Source organism: Aegilops tauschii, chromosome 3 (assembly GCF_002575655.3).
Source record: "Aegilops tauschii subsp. strangulata cultivar AL8/78 chromosome 3, Aet v6.0, whole genome shotgun sequence".
In the NCBI taxonomy this organism is placed as follows: Eukaryota; Viridiplantae; Streptophyta; class Magnoliopsida; order Poales; family Poaceae; genus Aegilops; species Aegilops tauschii.
The window spans coordinates 466,177,231-466,197,167 of record NC_053037.3 but is presented as its reverse complement, the minus strand read 5'-3'; the positions used below and the strand labels follow the sequence as shown (position 1 = coordinate 466,197,167).

Sequence of the window (19,937 nt, the reverse complement as noted above, 5' to 3'; positions counted from 1 at the left end):
GTGCGGCCCAGTTTGGGCCGGGGGTTCGGTCCAGGTGGGCCACGGGTCCAGTGGGGGGGTGGGCTTCTCCTTTTTTTTCTTTTTCTCTGACTGTGTTCTGTTTTCTGTTTTCCTTTTATTTGTTTATTTTCTTTTCTGTTTTATTTCATTTAAAAGTATTTAGGTATTTTATAAAAATGTGTTTTCTCCACCATAATTACCAGTGTAATATTTGGCACCCACTGAACATTTTTGTTTGAGTTTTTGAAAACTTTTATTTTTCACTTTAATTATATTTGAAGTTTGAACTAGGAGTTTGAAAAGGAAGGTGATTCAAATGTGATCAGCCCTGTTTAGCAACATGATTAGCTTAATCACAGGGAGTTACTGTAGCATGATTCCCAGGGTGTTACATGAGAATTGTGGTTCTAGGAAGCAAAACCAACAGGAGAGATAAGAAGGAAGAATACTGGTAAAACAACATGAGAGATAAGAAGGTAGAAGTAGTCAACAACAAACTATAGCATTATTAATCACAGAACTATTCTTGGCCAGTACAACTAAATGCATGTTTTACCAATGTAAATAGAGAAACACATTTGCCGTATATATACACCATAATCATGAGGTAGTAGCGATGGATTGTTCCAAAGAGGGGCCTCAGTCAAACCAAATCAGGAGCTCTACGTTCATAAATTAGTTCAAATGAAAATTATAGTACATGCATGGTAACAATGGCAGAAGGGGGAAACATCAACAAAAGCAATTATTTATGCTGGTAAAACATGCCAATTGTAATGACCAAACTCGAGAGTACTGTAATGAATACCAATTAGAAACGGTGGGCTATATTGAGAGAAAATGGGGAAGGTCTACACATCTGCACAGGTCAAGCAAATCACATCTGAATAAAAATCCTCCCAGAGTTCATATAAAGGGTGTGGAAGCTACCACAACTTCCTGATGTACTAATAATCATCTAATACAAATAAACAATGCAGAAAAACCTCTTTTACGTGAACCATAGAGAATAGTGAGAGATGGATGGTGATAGTAGAGAACAAATTACCGGCAGTGGAGATTAGGGTTTGCGTGGAAATCTTATGTTGCAGAAGGAGTGAGTGGGGTTATCTGTTGAGCTGGTCAGGATCTCTCCGCACCCCTGTTGTACGCCGATGAGGCAGACGGGCCATCGAAGATGCCCTGCCAAGTATGAATTTTGACTGACCGAATGTAGTGGCATACAAATAATAACTTGAACGAGGTTGCGACGGTTTGCCTCTTGATTTGGGATGTGATGGCGAGGAAGGAAGGGAGAGTGGGGGAGACGAGCGAGACACCAAGAAGTTGTTACCTGTCGAGAAGGGGTAGACATGTGTTTCTCCTCACTGACCGATAGTACTCAGGCCACCAGCAACATGCCGTCGAGGGCACTGTCCTCGATCTTTGCCTATGGATGTGCCCCCTCCATTGCAAACTCGTTGCTAAGCTTCTCCTGGGAGATGAGGAAGAAGGAGTCAAAGCACGGTACCAACAAACTGGCTGTCAGCTGAGAGTGGTACGCAAGGAGCAACTGAACCTGTGGGGCATCATGTCGTACTCAATCCATCGATCTGCTCCTGCGAGGAAACGACTGAACCGGCGGGAGTAGACCACGGAGGCTGAGCCGGTCCCTCTCCATAATCGAGAACGCCGTTGCCTACAGAAGTATCACTTAATCACTGAACTCAGTGTGTTCCAGTCACTTAATCACTTAAACAAATATAAAGTTGCTCAATTTAGCAACATATCTCAATAGGGAAATACCTCATGTGAAGAACATTTATTTCAGATATGTCATTGATGCATGTATCATCTGCAAGCTTTACCACCGGCCAGACCCCTAAAAGCAGAAATAAATAGAAGTAAGACAACATAATAACTTAATAAGGGAACTTCTTTATCTTGGTATTAGAGAAAATAAAATCCTACATAAATGGAAGAGGACAACATAATGAAACAACAAAATCCTACAAATGGAAGAGGACAAGGTAATTGTATCCCCTGCTTGAGAAATAATTACTCCCTCTGTCCCCCAATATAAGATGTTTTTGATAGCTTGCAAAAACATCTTATATTGTGGGACGGAGGGAGTACTTATTAAAGCCAAACATCAAACATCAAGCACAATATGGTACTATAATTGTTTTTTCAACAATGATGTATCACACCAACAAAATGCATGCATCGATGAGATATCTACATAATAAATATGAAGATAATCAACCAGTTCTTTCATTGTAGAAATACATGAAGTATGCTCTGCTTTATGGACAAAAACGTCCACATCTGGACCAAAACATCACCTAGATATAATCAGCTAAGAAATTGGCTATTTTTAATGCACAAAAAGCAAATGCAATCAACTTACTATGAAGGCACAAAAAACCTCAGGTCGCCCGAAAACTTGGTCATACCGTATATATACTCAACTTGCATATTGTTTATGTATATACATATTACAGCGAGGAAAGGGTAAAAAATAGAGGAAGGTTTTATTTTCTAAGCTACTAATATGGCAAGAAGATAATTGGGATGACACTGTAACTATATTATAGATTTTCTGTGCCAGCAAGATCTCATCGGTATAAAGAGAATGTCAAAAGAATTGCCCGGTATTGTACATTCATGGCACGACATCCCGGCCTACCCACGCCCTAAGGGTTATCCCACCATGGATCCCCATCTTTCGCGCCCTAAGTTCACTTAGAACCAACTAACCTGGTACTAAACTAAACATCTAAATCATCTCTTCAGAGAGCAGACACAGAATAATCTACGTGCTAGAAATAGGGAAATGGGACATCTGTTAGCTTCCACTGCCCACCTTTCTTACGTCTGATCTCTATGCCCTGCACGATGAGGCCCCTCTTCCACTGCCCACCTTTGGTCTCCGTCAGGCTGAAGGACACCTCGCCGTCATCGCCCCCCTCATTGAAAAACTTGCCCAACTCTAGCTCCATCCAGCCGTCGGCTCTTTTCTGAGGCAGCGTGACATTCTCTCTGTGAGATACTACGCGGTTGTTCCACCTCGCCCAATAGTTCTCTAGCACCACATCCTCCTCGTTGTCCTCATCCCCGTCCTCCCCCTCGTCTTGTATGCAAACCTTGCGGGTTAAGTTGGTTGCTCCGGAACTGACCGATGCCTCCTAGTCGGGAAAATCCAGACCATAGTTTCTTTTGGTCGACTTGAAGACCATGTAGGCAGCATAGGTTGTGTCTTGGGAGAGCATCTTGCTATTTATCTTCCCACGGATCTCTAACCAGCAAACATCCCTGAGTTGAGCACCTTCGGAGAACCTGTCGTAGACATAGGGTCAGAACTTGCAAAAGAAGGCAAAAACCAATCAACAGCGTAAGTTGTGAAGGAAATATGCCCTAGAGGCAATAATAAAGTTGTTATTTTATATTTCCTTATATCATGATAAATGTTCATTATTCATGCTAGAATTGTATTAACCGGAAACTTGATACATGTGTGGATACATAGACAAAACACCATGTCCCTAGTAAGCCTCTACTAGACTAGCTCGTTAATCAAAGATGGTTAAGTTTCCTAACCATAGACATATGTTGTCATTTGATGAACGGGATCACATCATTAGGAGAATGATGTGATGGATAAGACCCATCCGTTAGCATAGCATATTGATCATTTAGTTTTATTGCTATTGCTTTCTTCATGTCATATACATATTCCTTCGACTATGAGATTATGCAACTCCCGGATACCGGAGGAATGCCTTGTGTGCTATAAAACATCACAACGTAACTGCGTGATTATAAAGATTCTATACAGGTATCTCCGAAGGTGTTTGTTGGGTTGGCATAGATCGAGATTAGGATTTTCCACTTCGAGTATCAGAGAGGTATCTCTGGGCCCTCTCGGTAATACACATCATAAGAAGCCTTGCAAGCAAAGTGACTAGTGAGTTAGTTGCAGGATGATGTATTACGGAACGAGTAAAGAGACTTGCCAGTAATGAGATTGAACTAGGTATGAAGATACCGACGATCGAATCTCGGGCAAGTAACATACCGATGGACAAAGGGAATAACGTATGTTGTCATGACGGTTCGACCGATAAAGATCTTCGTAGAATATGTAGGAGCCAATATGAGCATCCAGGTTATGCTATTGGTTACTGAACGGAGAGGTGTCTCAGTCATGTCTACATAGTTCTCGAACCCGTAGGGTCCGCACGCTTAACCTTCGATGACGATTTTGTATTATATGAGTTATGTGATTTGGTGACCGAATGTTGTTCGGAGTCCCGGATGAGATCACAGACATGATGAGGAGTCTCTAAATGGTCGAGAGGTAATGGTTGATATATAGGACAATAGTATTCGGACACTGGAAGTGTTCCGGAGGGTACCGGGTACATATCGGGTCACCGAAAGGGGTTTCGGGCACCCTTGGCAAAAGATATGGGCATTATGGGCCAAGAGGGGAAATGCACCAGCCACAAGGGGCTGGTGCGGCCCCCATATGGGCCGGCCTAAGTGGAGAAAGGAAAAGGGGAGGAGGAAAGGAAATAGAGGGAATAGGATTCCCCCTTCCTTCCCCCTCTCCCCTCTTTCCTTCCCACCTCCGAAAATAAGGAAAGGGGGGAGGCCGAAATGGAGGAGGCCCCCAAGTAGGATTCCTCCTACTTGAGGCGCCCCAAGGCTGCTCCCCTCCCCCTCCCACCTATATATACATGGGGAGGGGCGCCTAGAACACACACCAACAATTGTTAGCCGTGTGCAGCGCCCCCCTCCACAGTTTACGCCTCCGGTCATATTCTTGTAGTGCTTAGGCAAAGCCCTGCGCGGATCACTTCACCATTACCATCACGACGCCGTCATGCTGACGAAACTCTCCCTCGAAACTTTGTTGGATAAAGAGTTCGAGGGATGTCATCGAGCTGAACGTGTGCAGAACTCGGAGGTGCCGTACGTTCGGTGCTTGATCGGTCAAAACGAGAAGAAGTTCGACTACATCAACCGCGTTGTCAAATGCTTCCGATTTCGGTCTACGAGGGTACGTGGACACACTCTCCCCCTCTCGTTCCTATACATCTCCTAGATAGATCTTATGTGAGTGTAGGAATTTTTTTGAAATTGCATGCTACGTTTCCCAACAGTGGCATCCGAGCCAGGTCTATGCATAGATGATATGCAGGAGTAGAACACAAAGAGTTGTGGGCGGTGATAGTCATACTGCTTACCACCAACGTCTTATTTTGATTCGGCGGTATTGTTGGATGAAGCGGCCCGGACCAACCTTACATGACCACGTTCATGAGACCGGTTCCACCGACAGACATGCAACTAGTTTTGCATAAAGGTGGCTGGCGGGTGTCTGTTTCTCCAACTTTAGTTGAATCGAATTTGACTGCGGCCGGTCCTTGTTGAAGGTTAAAACAACAAACTTGACGAAACACCATTGTGTTTTTGATGCGTAGGTAAGAACGGTTCTTGCTAGAAGCCCGTAGCAGCCACGTAAAACTTGCAACAACAAAGTGGAGGACGTCTAACTTGTTTTTGCAGGGCATGTTGTGATGTGATATGGTCAAGACATGATGTGATATACGTTGTTGTATGAGATGATCATGTTTTGTAAAAGTTATCGGCAACTGGTAGGAGCCTTATGGTTGTCGCTTTATTGTATGAAATGCAAACACCATGTAATTGCTTTACTTTATCACTATGCGCTAGCATTAGTTGTAGAAGCAATAGTTGGCGAGACGACCACGACGCAATGATGGAGATCAAGGTGTCGAGCCGGTGATGATGGAGATCATGACAATGCTTTGGAGATGGAGATCAAAAGCACAAGATGATGATGGCCATATCATATCACATATTTTGATTGCATGTGATGTTTATCTTTTATATGGATCTTATTTTGCTTAGTACAGCGATAGCATTATAAGATGATCCCTTAACCAAATTTCAAGGTATAAGTGTTCTCCCTGAGTATGCACCGTTGCGAAAGTTCTTCGTGCTGAGACACCACGTGATGATCGGGTGTGATAGGCTCTACGTTCACATACAACGGGTGCAAGACAGTTTTGCACATGCGGAATACTCGGGTACAGACATGGCCTCGGAACACTGGAGACCAAAAGGTCGAACGGGAATCATATAGTAGATATGATCAACATAGAGATGTTCACCATTGATGACTACTCTATCTCACGTGATGATCGGACATGGTTTAGTTGATTTGGATCACGTATCATTTAGATGACTTAAGGGATGTCTATCTAAGTGGGAGTTCTTAAGTAATTTGACTAATTGAACTTAATTTATCATGAACTTAGTCCTGATAGTATTTGCATATCTATGTTGTAGATCAATAGCTCGCGATGTAGCTCCCTATTTATTTTTTATATGTTCCCAGAGAAAACTAAGTTGAAAGATGATAGTAGCAATGATACGGACTGGGTCCGTGATTTGAGGATTCTTCTCATTGCTGCACAGAAGAATTATGTCCTTAATGCACCACTAGGTGACAGGCCTATTGTAGGAGCAGATGCAGATGTTATGAACGTTTGGCAAGCTTGATATGATGACTACTTGATAGTTTAGTGCACCATGCTTTACGTCTTAGAACTGGGACTTCAAAAATGTTTTGAACGCCACGGAGCATATGAGATGTTCCAAGAGCTAAAATTGGTATTCCAGACCCATGCCCGTGTCGAGAGGTATGAGATCGACCTCTGACAAGTACCTTGCCGACAAGATGGAGGAGAATAGCTCAGCTGGTGATCATGTGCTCATAATGTATGGGCACTACAATCGCTTGAATCAAGTGGGAGTTAATCTTCCAGATAAGATAGTGATTGACATATTCTCAAGTCACTATCACCAAGCTACTAGAACTTCGTGATGAACTATAATATGCAAAGGATGACGAAAATGATTCCTGAGCTCTTCGTGATGCTGAAATCGGCGAAGGTAGAAATCAAGAAAAAGCATCAAGTGTTGATGGTTAACAAGACCACTAGTTTCAAGAAAAAGGGCAAAGGAAAAGAAAGGGAACTTCAAGAAGAATGACAAACAAGTTGCCACTCCCGTGAAGAAGCCCAAAGCTAGACATAAGCCTGAAACTGAGTGCTTCTACTGCAAAGGGAATGGTCACTGGAAGCGGAACTATCCCAAATAAGAAGGATGGCAAAGTGAACAAAGGTATATTTGATATACATGTTATTGATGTGTACTTTACTAGTGTTCATAGTAACCCCATGGTATTTGATACAGGTTCAGTTGCTAAGATTAGTAACTCGAAACAGGAGTTGCAAAATGAACTGAGACTAGTTAAAAGCGAGGTGACGATGTGTGTTGAAAATGGTTCCAAGGTTGATATGATCACCATCACACACTCCCTCTACCTCCGGGATTAGTGTTGAACCTAGATAAATGTTATTTGGTGTTTGCGTTGAGCATGAATATGATTAGATCTTGTTTATTGCAATACAGCTATTCATTTAAGTTAAATAATAATTGTTATTCTGTTTACATGAATAAAACCTTCAATGGTCATACACCCAATGTGAATGGTTTATTGAATCTCAATCGTAGTGATACACATATTCATAATATTGATGCCAAAAGATGCAAAGTTGATAATGATAGTGCAACATACTTGTGGCACTGCCGTTTAGGTCATATTGGGTGTAAAACGCATGAAGAAACTCCATGCAGATGGACTTTTGGAATCACTTGATTATGAATCATTTGATACTTGCGAACCATGCCTCATGGGCAAGATGACTAAAACTCCGTTCTCCGAAACAATGGAGTGAGCCAATGACTTATTGGAAATAATACATATCGATGTATGCGGTCCGATGAGTGTTGAGGCACATGGCGGGTATCGTTATTTTCTGACCTTCACACATGATTTAAGCAGATATGGGTATATCTACTTAATGAAACACAAGTCTGAAACATTTGGAAAGTTCAAGGAATTTCAGAGTGAAGTGGAGAATCATCATAACAAGAAAATAAAGTTTCTACGATCTGATCGCGGAGGCGGATATTTGAGTTACGAGTTTGGCCTTCATTTAAAACAATGTGAAATAGTTTCACAACTCACGCCACCTGGAACACCACAGCGTAATGGTGTGTCCGAACGTTGTAACCGTACTTTATTAGATATGGTGCGATCTATGATGTCTCTTACCGATTTACCACTATCATTTTGGGGTTATGCATTAGAGACAGCTACATTCACATTAAATAGGGCACCATCTAAATCCGTTGAGACGACACCGTCTGAACTGTGGTTTGGCAAGAAACCTAAGCTGTCGTTTCTTAAAGTTTGGGGTTGCGACACTTATGTCAAAAGGCTTCAGCCTGATAAGCTCGAACCCAAATCGGAGAAGTGCATCTTCATAGGATACCCTAAGGAAATAATTGGGTACACCTTCTACCACAGATCCAAAGGCAAGATCTTTGTTGCCGAGAATGGAACCTTTCTAGAGAAGGAGTTTCTCTCGAAAGAAGTGAGTGGGAGGAAAGTAGAACTTGATAAGGTAATTGTACCTTCTCTCGAATTGGAAAGTAGCACATCAGTGAAATCCGTTCTCGTGATGCCTACACCAACTAGAGAGGAAGCTAATGATGATGTTCATGAAACTTCGGATCAAGTTACTACTGGACCTTGTAGGTCAAACAGAGCACGTTCCGCACCAGAGTAGTACGGTAATCCTGTCCTGGAAGTCATGCTATTAGACCATGGCAAACCTACGAAATAGGAAGAAGCTATGATGAGCCCAGATTCCGATAAATGGCTTGAGGCCATGAAATCTGAGATAGGATCCATATATAAGAACATAGTGTGGACTTTGGTTGACTTGCCCGATGATCAGCAAGCCATTGAGAATAAATGGATCTTCAAGAGGAAGACGGACGCTGATGGTAGTGATACTATCTACAAAGCTCGACTTGTCGCAAAAGGTTTTCGACAAGTTCAAGGTGTTGACTACGATGAGATTTTCTCACTCGTAGCGATGCTTAAGTCTGTCCGAATCATGTTAGCAATTGCCACATTTTATGAAATCTGGCAAATGGATGTCAAAACTGCATTCCTTAATGGATTTCTTAAAGAAGAGTTGTATATGATGCAACCAAAAGGTTTTGTCGATCCTAAAGGTGCTAACAAGGTATGCAAACTCCAGTGATCCATCTATGGACTGGTGCAAGCATCTCAGAGTGGTGAAGCCTGTATTTAAAAGAAAGTGAGTGGGAGCTCTGTAGCATTTCAGATATTATATGTGGATGACATATTGTTGATTGAAAATGATATAGACTTTCTGAATAGCATAAAAGGATACTTGAATAAGAATTTTCCAATAAAAGACCTCGGTAAAGCTACTTATGTATTGGGCATCAAGATCTATTGAGATAGATCGAGACGCTTAATAGGACTTTCACGAAGCACACAGCTTGACAAGATTTTGAAGGAGTTCAAAATGGATCAGTCAAAGAAGGAGTTCTAGCCTGCATTGTAGAGTGTGAAGTTGAGTAAGACTCAAAGCCCGACCAGGGCGGAAGATAGAAAGAGAATGAAAGTCATTCCCTATGCCTCAGCCATAGGTTCTAAAAAGTATGCCATGCTGTATACCAGACATGTTGTGTGCCTTGCTATGAGTTTGGCAAGGGGGTACAATAGTGATCCAGGAGTAGATCACTGGACAGCGGTCAAAATTATCCTTAGAGGACTAAGGAAATGTTTCTCGGTTATGGAGGTGATAAAGAGTTCGTCCTAAAGAGTTACGTCGATGCAAGCTTTGACACTGATGTAGATGACTCTAAGTCTCAATCTAGATACGTATTGAACGTGGGAGCAATTAGCTAGAGTAGCTTCATGCAGAGCATTGTAGACATAGAAATTTGCAAAATACATACGGATCTGAATGTGGCAGACCTGTTGACTAAACTTCTCTCACAAGCAAAACATGATCACACCTTAGTACTCTTTGGGTGTTAATCACATAGTGATGTGAACTAGATTATTGACTCTAGTAAACCCTTTGGGTGTTGGTCACATGAAGATGTGAACTATTGGTGTTAAATCACATGGCGATGTGAACTAGATTCTTGACTCCAGTTTAAGTGGGAGACTGAAGGAAATATGCCCTAGAGACAATAATAAAGTTGTTATTTTATATTTCCTTATATCATGATAAATGTTTATTATTCATGCTAGAATTGTATTAACCGGAAACTTGATACATGTGTGGATACATAGACAAAACACCGTGTCCCTAGTAAGCCTCTACTAGACTAGCTCGTTAATCAAAGATGGTTAAGTTTCCTAACCATAGAGATGTGTTGTCATTTGATGAACGGGATCACATCATTAGGAGAATGATGTGATGGACAAGACCCATCCGTTAGCATAGCATATTGATCGTTCAGTTTTATTGCTATTGCTTTCTTCATGTCAAATACATATTCCTTCGACTATGAGATTATGCAACTCCCGGATACCAGAGGAATGCCTTGTGTGTTATCAAACGTCACAACGTAACTGGGTGATTATAAAGATGCTATACAGGTATCTCCGAAGGTGTTTGTTGGGTTGACATAGATCGATATTAGGATTTGTCACTCCGAGTATCACAGAGGTATCTCTGGGCCCTCTCGGTAATACACATCATAAGAAGCCTTGCAAGCAAAGTGACTAATGCGTTAGTTGCAGGATGATGTATTACGGAACGAGTAAAGAGACTTGCCGGTAACGAGATTGAACTAGGTATGAAGATACCGGCGATCGAATCTCGGGCAAGTAACATACCGATGGACAAAGGGAATAACGTATGTTGTCATGACGGTTCGACCGATAAAGATCTTCATAGAATATGTAGGAGACAATATGAGCATCCAGGTTCCGCTATTGGTTACTGACCGGAGAGGTGTCTCAGTCATGTCTACATAGTTCTCGAACCCGTAGGGTCCGCACGCTTAACGTTCGATGACGATTTTGTATTATATGAGTTATGTGATTTGGTGACCAAATGTTGTTCGGAGTCCCAGATGAGATCACGGACATGACGAGGAGTCTCTAAATGGTCGAGAGGTAAAGATTGATATATAGGACGATCGTATTCGGACACCGGAAGTGTTCCGGTGGGTATCGGGTACATATCGGCTCACCTGAAGGGGTTTCGCCCCCCCCCCCCCCCCCCGCCAAAATATATGGGCCTTATGGGCCAAGAGGGGAAACGCACCAGCCACAAGGGGCTGGTGCGCCCCCCATATGGGCCGGCCTAAGTGGAGAAAGGAAAAGGGGAGGAGCAAAGGAAATAGAGGGAATAGGATTCCCCCTTCCTTCCCCCTCTCCCCTCTTTCCTTCCCTCCTCCGGAAATAAGGAAAGGGGGAGGCCGAATTGGAGGAGGCCCCCAAGTAGGATTCCTCCTACTTGGGGCGCCCCAAGGTTGCTCCCCTCCCCCTCCCACCTATATATACAAGGGGAGGGGGCGCCTAGAACACACATCAACAATTGTTAGCCGTGTGCGGCGCCCCTCCACAGTTTACGTCTCCGGTCATATTCTCGTAGTGCTTAGGCGAAGCCCTGCACGGATAACTTCACCATCACTGTCACCACGCCGTCGTGCTGAAGAAACTCTCCCTCGACACTTTGCTGGATCAAGAGTTCGAGGGACGTCATCGAGCTAAACGTGTGCAGAACTCGGAGGTGCCGTACGTTCGGTGCTTGGTCGATCGAAACGAGAAGAAGTTCGACTACATCAACCGCGTTGTCAAACGCTTCCGCTTTCGGTCTATGAGGGTACGTGGACACACTCTCCCCCTCTCGTTCCTATACATCTCCTAGATAGATCTTGCGTGAGCGTAGGAATTTTTTTGAAATTGCATGCTACATTTCCCAACAAGTTGAAGACAACCATCTAACACAGAAGCAAAATTCCATGATTTATTCAGTATATTTGAACCGACCACACCAAGAACAAGATAATAGCACAGAAACATTCATAGTACAAAATACTCAAAAGAACTCGGTGTGAACAAACAAGGTACATCGACTCACATTCTTTGCACAAAGTGTGGACTATGTGTTGTTCATAGAAACAGAGTTGTAAAGGACCTTTTCTTTTGAAAGTAAGGAAAACAAGTCGGCTTATGTGTAATGTGAAGCAACGAGGACTTGGCATGTACAGCCAAATGAAATTGACCTCAATTTAGTCTTTGTCAAGCAGTTTCTAGATCACCAAAAGGTGAAATTGACCGCGCCAGAATCCCATTTTTGGGTTTCGGGTTTTGATTGACCGGACCATCCTACCAGTTACACAGATGTAGGCTGCAGCAATTAACTCGTCAGATCAATTGCAATCGAACGAGTGAGACCACGAAACAACAGCACCACGCAGACGAACCTAGAGTCTTAGAGTGGGATCCAGGTCCAGTACTGCGGCGTGTCGCCCCACACAATGAACAAGTTCCTGGCGGACAGCATGTAGCACTTGGTGCCGGTCTCCCTATCCAGCCACACGCTCTGCGGGCGCACATGAATCTCGGCCGCCGCGGCTGGATTTTGCCGTCGCGAGTCACACAGCTGGGCGGAGGAGGCGTCGGGGTTGCACTCCCACACCGTATCGTATGATGGGGTGGTGGCCCGCGCTCCTTCCGAGCATAGGGGAGGAGGAAAGGACGAGGCGGCGGGGGCGACCGAGCTCGGCGGGGAGAGCGGCGGCGGACAGCTGGGCGGCAGGAGAAGAACGGCGAGGCGGGGAGGACAGGACCACAATGGGGAGGGGATGAAGGAGAGGGGCGTGAGCTTGAGGGGGAGTGGCAGCTAGGGTCCTGTCCCGATTCGTCGCTCTCATTGCTTTTACCCATAGGAGCCAGCCACAGGCGAGGCGCCACGCAAGGTGGACGACCTGAAATGCCCAAAACACCCTCGGCGGGCAACAAAAATTTCAGTCGGTGGCACGCCACGCGCCCTGACACATCCACGCACTGGAAGGACGACCCGCCACAGTCGCCGACGGGCGAGGCCCACAACGACCGGGGCCCGCGTGTCAATGGGTTACGCTGAGGCAGAGAGAGTGCAAAAGGGCAGTCTACTATTCATTGTAGCAATGTTTTACTCGATCGGACGGCCAGGATCTGTCCATCCGGAGATCTGACGGCTAGGATTCATTCAGGAAGAGGATCCGACGACCGAGAATCCAAACGCCCGAGGAAGCTTCATTTTACCGTGGGCTCTAACAATGGGATACTACATTGACTCGCTGTGGTGGTATCGGCCCGAGCTAAAAACTGACATGCTGCATGGTCACGCTTTGTTCTCTAGCTAGCAGCATGCAAACTATTGCCTCTCTCGTCTGCGCTTAGTTTTACGTACCACTGCTGTCCTACAGTGATTTTCCGGTGCCTGTTCAGGGCTCAGGAAGCCAGGGTCAGATGGAGACGCCGGTTTTGAGTCTGCAGCAAGAACAACTCTACATCTCTGCTCCCGCTCATGGTGTTTCTTTTGGCGCACTGTGTACGTACTTACGTGTACAATGCACGTACTTAATCAATGAAGCTGTCAACGTGTTGGTATTATTATCATCATGCAAAGCGGAGAAACGTTTGTATCTCATGATGACTGTACCATACATGAGCCATCAATTGTCGGTTGGCAAAACAAGTAGAGTATACTTATGGATTCCAGTACAGTAGTACATGATGATGGCTAACATTCTAGGCCGTCAGCCCAATTTTAGATTGCTTGAACCCGAACAACAAGGACTTGTATATAAGTATAAACACTACCACAGGCTAGCCATGGAACAAAAAGTTAAAGGACGGATCATGAATGAAATCGTGATCTCGGGAGTGTGAAAGTTAGGCGCACCTTCCAACATTGGATTGTACTCTTAAAACTGTCTTCTGGAATGTCCGCGGATTAAATTGCCGGGCCAAACGTACCGCGGTCCGCTCCGTCATCACGTCGTTCTCTCTCAACATTGTGTGCCTCCAAGAAACCAAGTTGGATTCTTTCTCGTTGCCGATTGTCATCGAGACCCTTGGTCCCTGCTTTGAGGACTTCTTCGTCCTCCCTGTGATTGGCACGCGCGGTGGCATTCTCCTAGCGTGGAATCGCAACGAAGTCTCCATCTCTAGCCCCTACATCGGTCAACACCACATCACGGCCCTCGTTTCGACCACAGCCGGAGCGCATCCTTGGTGGATCTCCGGTGTCTACGGGCCACAGGAGGATGATGAGAAGATCCTTTTTCTGCAAGACCTCCAGGAAACTCGCGACACTTGTGCTGGCCCCTGGCTCCTAGGGGGCGATTTCAACCTCGTCTCCTCCTCTGAGGACAAGAGCAACGGGCGCATCAATAGGCGCACCTCGAGCCGCTTCCGACGCTTCATCGCCGACATGGAGTTACGTGACGTGTACATGCATGGCCGTCGCTACACTTGGTCGAACGAGCGCGACTCCCCCACCCTTGTGCGTAACGATCGGTTTCTCTGCATCTCAGACTGGGATACTTCGCAGCCACACTGTCTTCTCCGGTGCCTTGCCACGACCGTCTCCGACCACTGCCCTCTCTTCTTGGACTGCTCGCCGCAACATGCTGGCCCAAAACGGTTCCACTTCGAACGTTTTTGGATCAAGCTCGACGGCTTTTACGCCGCTGAGGCGGATGCATGGGCCGGCGTCGACGACCCCGATCCTTTCCGGCGCGTCTACCTCCGTCTGAAGCTAACCGCACGCCGCCTCCAGAGCTGGGGCGCGCGCACTACCGGCCACGTCACTCTGCAACTCATGATAGCCAGAGAGCTCACTGTTGGAAATATGCCCTAGAGGCAATAATAAAATGGTTATTATTATATTTCCTTGTTCATGATAATTGTCTATTGTTCATGCTATAATTGTATTAACTGGAAACCGTAATACATGTGTGAATACATAGACCACAACATGTCCCTAGTAAGCCTCTAGTTGACTAGCTCGTTGATCAATAGATGGTTATGGTTTCCTGACCATGGACATTGGATGTCATTGATAACGGGATCACATCATTAGGAGAATGATGTGATGGACAAGACCCAATCCTAAGCATAGCACAAGATCGTGTAGTTCGTTTGCTAAGAGCTTTTCTAATGTCAAGTATCGTTTCCTTAGACCATGAGATTGTGCAACTCCCGGATACCGTAGGAATGCTTTGGGTGTACCAAACGTCACAACGTAACTGGGTGGCTATAAAGGTGCATTACAGGTATCTCCGAAAGTGTCTGTTGGGTTGGCACGAATCGAGACTGGGATTTGTCACTCCGTATGACGGAGAGGTATCTCTGGGCCCACTCGGTAATGCATCATCATAATGAGCTCAATGTGACTAATGAGTTAGCCACGGGATCATGCGTTACGGAACGAGTAAAGAGACTTGCCGGTAACGAGATTGAACGAGGTATTGGGATACCGACGATGGAATCTTGGGCAAGTAACATACCGATAGACAAAGGGAATTGTATACGGGATTGATTGAATCCCCGACATCGTGGTTCATCCGATGAGATCATCGTGGAACATGTGGGAGCCAATATGGGTATCCAGATCCCGCTATTGGTTATTGGCCGGAGAGATGTCTCGGTCATGTCTGCATGGTTCCCGAACCCATAGGGTCTACACACTTAAGGTTCGGTGACGCTAGAGTTGTTATGGGAAATAGTATGTGGTTACCGAAGGTTGTTCGGAGTCCCGGATAGGATCCCGGACGTCACGAGGAGTTCCGGAGGTAAAGATTTATATATGGGAAGTCATCATACGGTCACCGGAAGTATTCGGGGGTATGCCGGTATTGTACCGGGGCCACCGAAGTGGTTCCGGGGGTCCACCGGGAGGGTCCACCTGCCCCGGAGGGCCTTATGGGCTGTAGGTGGAAGGGAACCAGCCCCTAAGTGGGCTGGGCACCAACCTCCCCCTAGGGCCCATGCGCCTAGGGTTGGGGGAAACCCTGGAGGGGGCGCCCCCCTTGACTTGGGGGGCAAGCCACCCTCCCTGGCCGCCGCCCTTCCCACCAGATGGGATCTAAGGGGCCGGCCCCCCTCTCCCTTGCCCCTATATATAGTGGAGGGGTGGGAGGGCAGCCGCACCCCTGGCCTGGCGCAGCCCTCTCCTCCTCCAACTCCTCCCCCTCCTCCGTAGTGCTTAGCGAAGCTCTGCCGGAGAACCATGAGCTCCATTGCCACCATGCCGTCGTGCTGCTGGAGTTCTCCCTCAACTTCTCCTCTCCCCTGGCTGGATCAAGAAGGAGGAGACGTCCCCGGGCTGTACGTGTGTTGAACGCGGAGGCGCCGTCCGTTCGGCGCTAGATCGGATCTTCCGCGATTTGAATCGCCGCGAGTACGACTCCATCAACCGCGTTCTTGTAACGCTTCCGCTTAGCGATGTTCAAGGGTATGAGGATGCACTCCCTCTCTCTCGTTGCTAGCATCTCCTAGATTGATCTTGGTGACACGTAGGAAAATTTTGATTTATTGCTACGTTGCCCAACAGTGGCATCATGAGCTAGGTCTATGCGTTGATTCTATGCACGAGTAGAACACAAAGTAGTTGTGGGCGATGATTTGTTCAATTTGCTTGCCGTTACTAGTCTTATCTTGATTCGGCGGCATTGTGGGATGAAGCGGCCCGGACCGACCTTACACGTACTCTTACGTGAGACAGGTTCCACCGACTGACATCCACTTGATGCATAAGGTGGCTAGTGGGTGTCTGTCTCTCCCACTTTAGTTGGATCGGATTCGATGAAGAGGGTCCTTATGAAGGGTAAATAGCAACTGGCATATCACCGTTGTGGCTTTTGCGTAGGTAAGAAACGTTCTCGCTAGAAACCCATAGCAGCCACGTAAAACATGCAACAACAATTAGAGGACGTCTAACTTGTTTTTGCAGGGTATGCTATGTGATGTGATATGGCCAAAAGGATGTGATGAATTATATATATATATGATGTATGAGATTGATCATGTTCTTGTAATAGGAATCACGACTTGCATGTCGATGAGTATGACAACCGGCAGGAGCCATAGGAGTTGTCTTAATTTATTGTATGACCTGCGTGTCAATGAAAATGCCATGTAATTACTTTACTTTACTGCTAACCGTTAGCCATAGTAGTAGAAGTAATAGTTGGCGAGACAACTTCATGAAGACACGATGATGGAGATCATGGTGTCATGCCGGTGACGAAGGTGATCATGCCGTGCCTCGAAGATGGAGATCAAAAGGCGCAAGATGATATTGGCCATATCATGTCACTTTATGATTTGCATGTGATGTTTGTCATGTTTACATCTTATTTGCTTAGAACGACAGTAGCATAAATAAGATGATCCCTCACTAAAATTTACAGAGATGTGTTCCCCCTAACTGTGCACCGTTGCAAAGGTTCGTTGTTTCGAAGCACCACGTGATGATCGGGTGTGATAGATTCTAACGTTCGCATACAACGGGTGTAAGCCAGATTTAAACATGTGAAACACTTAGGTTGACTTGACGAGCCTAGCATGTACAGACATGGCCTCGGAACACAAGAGACTGAAAGGTCGAACATGAGTCGTATAGTAGATACGATCAACATGGAGATGTTCACCGATGATGACTAGTCCGTCTCACGTGATGATCGGACAGGGCCTAGTTGACTCGGATCATGTATCACTTAGATGACTAGAGGGATGTCTATCTGAGTGGGAGTTCATTAAATAATTTGATTAGATGAACTTAATTATCATGAACATAGTCAAAAGGTCTTTGCAAATTATGTCGTAGCTTACGCTTTAGTTCTACTAAAGATATGTTCCTAGAGAAAATTTAGTTGAAAGTTGATAGTAGCAATTATGCGGACTGGGTCCGTAAACTGAGGATTGTCCTCATTGCTGCACAGAAGGCTTATGTCCTTAATGCACCGCTCGGTGTGCTGAACCTCGAGGGTCGTCTGTAGATGTTGCGAAACATCTGACATACACGTTTTGATGACTACGTGATAGTTCAGTGTGTGATGCTAACGGTTTAAAATTGTGGCACCAAAGACGTTTTTGAAACGTCGCAGAACATATGAGATGTTCCAAAGACTGAAATTGGGATTTCAGACTAGTGCCCACGTCAAGAGGTATGAGACCTCTGACAAGTTTCTTAAGCCTGCAAACTAAGGGAGAAAAGCTCAATCGTTGAGCATGTGCTCGGATTGTCTGAGTACTACAATCGCTTGAATCGAGTGGGAGTTGTCTTCCAGATGAGATAGTGATGGTTCTCCATAGTCACTGCCACCAAGCTATTAGAGCTTCGTGATGAACTATAACATATCAGGGATAGACATGATGATCCTTGAGCAACTCGCGATGTTTGACACCGCGAAAGTAGAAATCAAGTAGGAGCATCAATTGTTGATGGTTAGTAAAACCACTAGTTTCAAGAAGGGCAAGGGCAAGAAGGGATACTTCATGAAACGGCAAATCAGTTGCTGCTCCAGCGAAGAAACCCAAGGTTGAACCCAAACCCGAGACTAAGTGCTTCTGTAATGAGGGGAACGGTCACTGAAGCAGAACTACCCTAGATACTTGGTAGATGAGAAGGCAGGCAAGGTCGACAGAATTATATTAATGTGTACTTTACTAGTACTCCTAGTAGCAGCAGGGTATTAGATACCGGTTCGGTTGCTAAGTGTTGGTAACTCGAAATAAAAGGCTACGGAATAAACGGACACTAGCTAAAGGTGAGATGACGATATGTGTTGGAAGTGTTTCCAAGGTTCATGTCATCAAGCAGCGCATGCTCCCTCTACCATCGAGATTGGTGTTAAACCTAAATAATTGTTATTTGGTGTTTGCGTTGAGGATAGACATGATTGGATTATGTTTATCGCAATACGGTTATTCATTTAAGGAGAATAATGGTTACTCTGTCTATTTGAATAATACCTTCAATGGTCTTGCACCTAAAATGAATGGTTTATTGAATCTCGATCGTAGTGATACACATGTTCATGCCAAAAGATATAAGATAGTAATGATAGTACACATACTTGTGGCACTGCCACTTGAGTCATATTGGTATAAAACGCATGAAGAAGCTCCATGTTGATGGATCTTTGGACTCACTTGTTTTTGAAAAGATTGAGACATGCGAACCATGTCTATTAGTATATATGCATGAAGAAAGTCCATACAGATGGATCGTTTGGACTCACTTGATTTTGAATCACTTGAGACATGCAAATCATACCACATGGGCAAGATGACTGAAAGGCCTCGTTTTCAGTAAGATGGAACAAGAAAGCAACTTGTTGGAAGTAATACATTTTGATGTGTGCAGTCCAATGAGTGCTGAGGCATGCAGTGGATATCGTTATGTTCTTGCTTCACATATGATTTGAGTAGATGCTGAGTATATTTACTTGATGAAACACAAGTCTAAATTATTGAAAGGTTCAAGTAATTTCAGAGTGAAGTTGAAAATCGTCGTGACAAGAGAATAAAATGTCTGTGATATGATCATAGAGATGAATATCTTAGTTACGAGTTTGGCACACAATTAAGAAATTGTGGAAATTGTTTCACGACTAATACCGCCTGGAACACCATAGTGTGATGGTGTGTCCGAACATCATAACTGCACCCTATTGAATATGGTGCATACCATGATGTCTCTTATCGAATTACACTATCGTTTATGGGTTAGGCATTAGAGACAACCGCATTCACTTTAAATAGGGCACCACGCAATTCCGTTGAGACGACACCGTATGAACTATGGTTTAGAGAAACCTAAGCTGTCGTTTCTTAAAAGTTTGGGGCTGCGACGCTTATGTGAAAAAGTTTCAGGCTGATAAGCTCGAACCCAAAGCGGATAAATGCATCTTCATAGAATACCCAAAACAGTTGGGTATACCTCCTATTTCAG

At 44.9% G+C, this 19,937-nt stretch overlaps 1 protein-coding gene and 1 pseudogene across 1 annotated transcript; one reads left to right on the top strand and one right to left on the bottom strand.

The window, feature by feature from the left end:
- Nucleotides 1-2,801: 2,801 nt before the first annotated feature.
- On the bottom strand, nt 2,802-14,041 carry LOC109780232 (F-box protein PP2-B10-like; annotated as a pseudogene).
- A 367-nt stretch (nt 14,042-14,408) lies between these two features.
- On the top strand, nt 14,409-14,837 carry LOC141043029 (uncharacterized). The gene has a single exon (XM_073511946.1). It carries the CDS (start codon nt 14,409-14,411, stop codon nt 14,835-14,837), a length of 429 nt encoding a protein of 142 aa, XP_073368047.1.
- Nucleotides 14,838-19,937: the final 5,100 nt, after the last annotated feature.

Excerpts from the sequence above, each read along its gene's own strand:
- LOC141043029 (XM_073511946.1), top strand. The coding sequence starts at position 14,409 with ATGGAGTTACGTGACGTGTACATGCATGGCCGTCGCTACACTTGGTCG.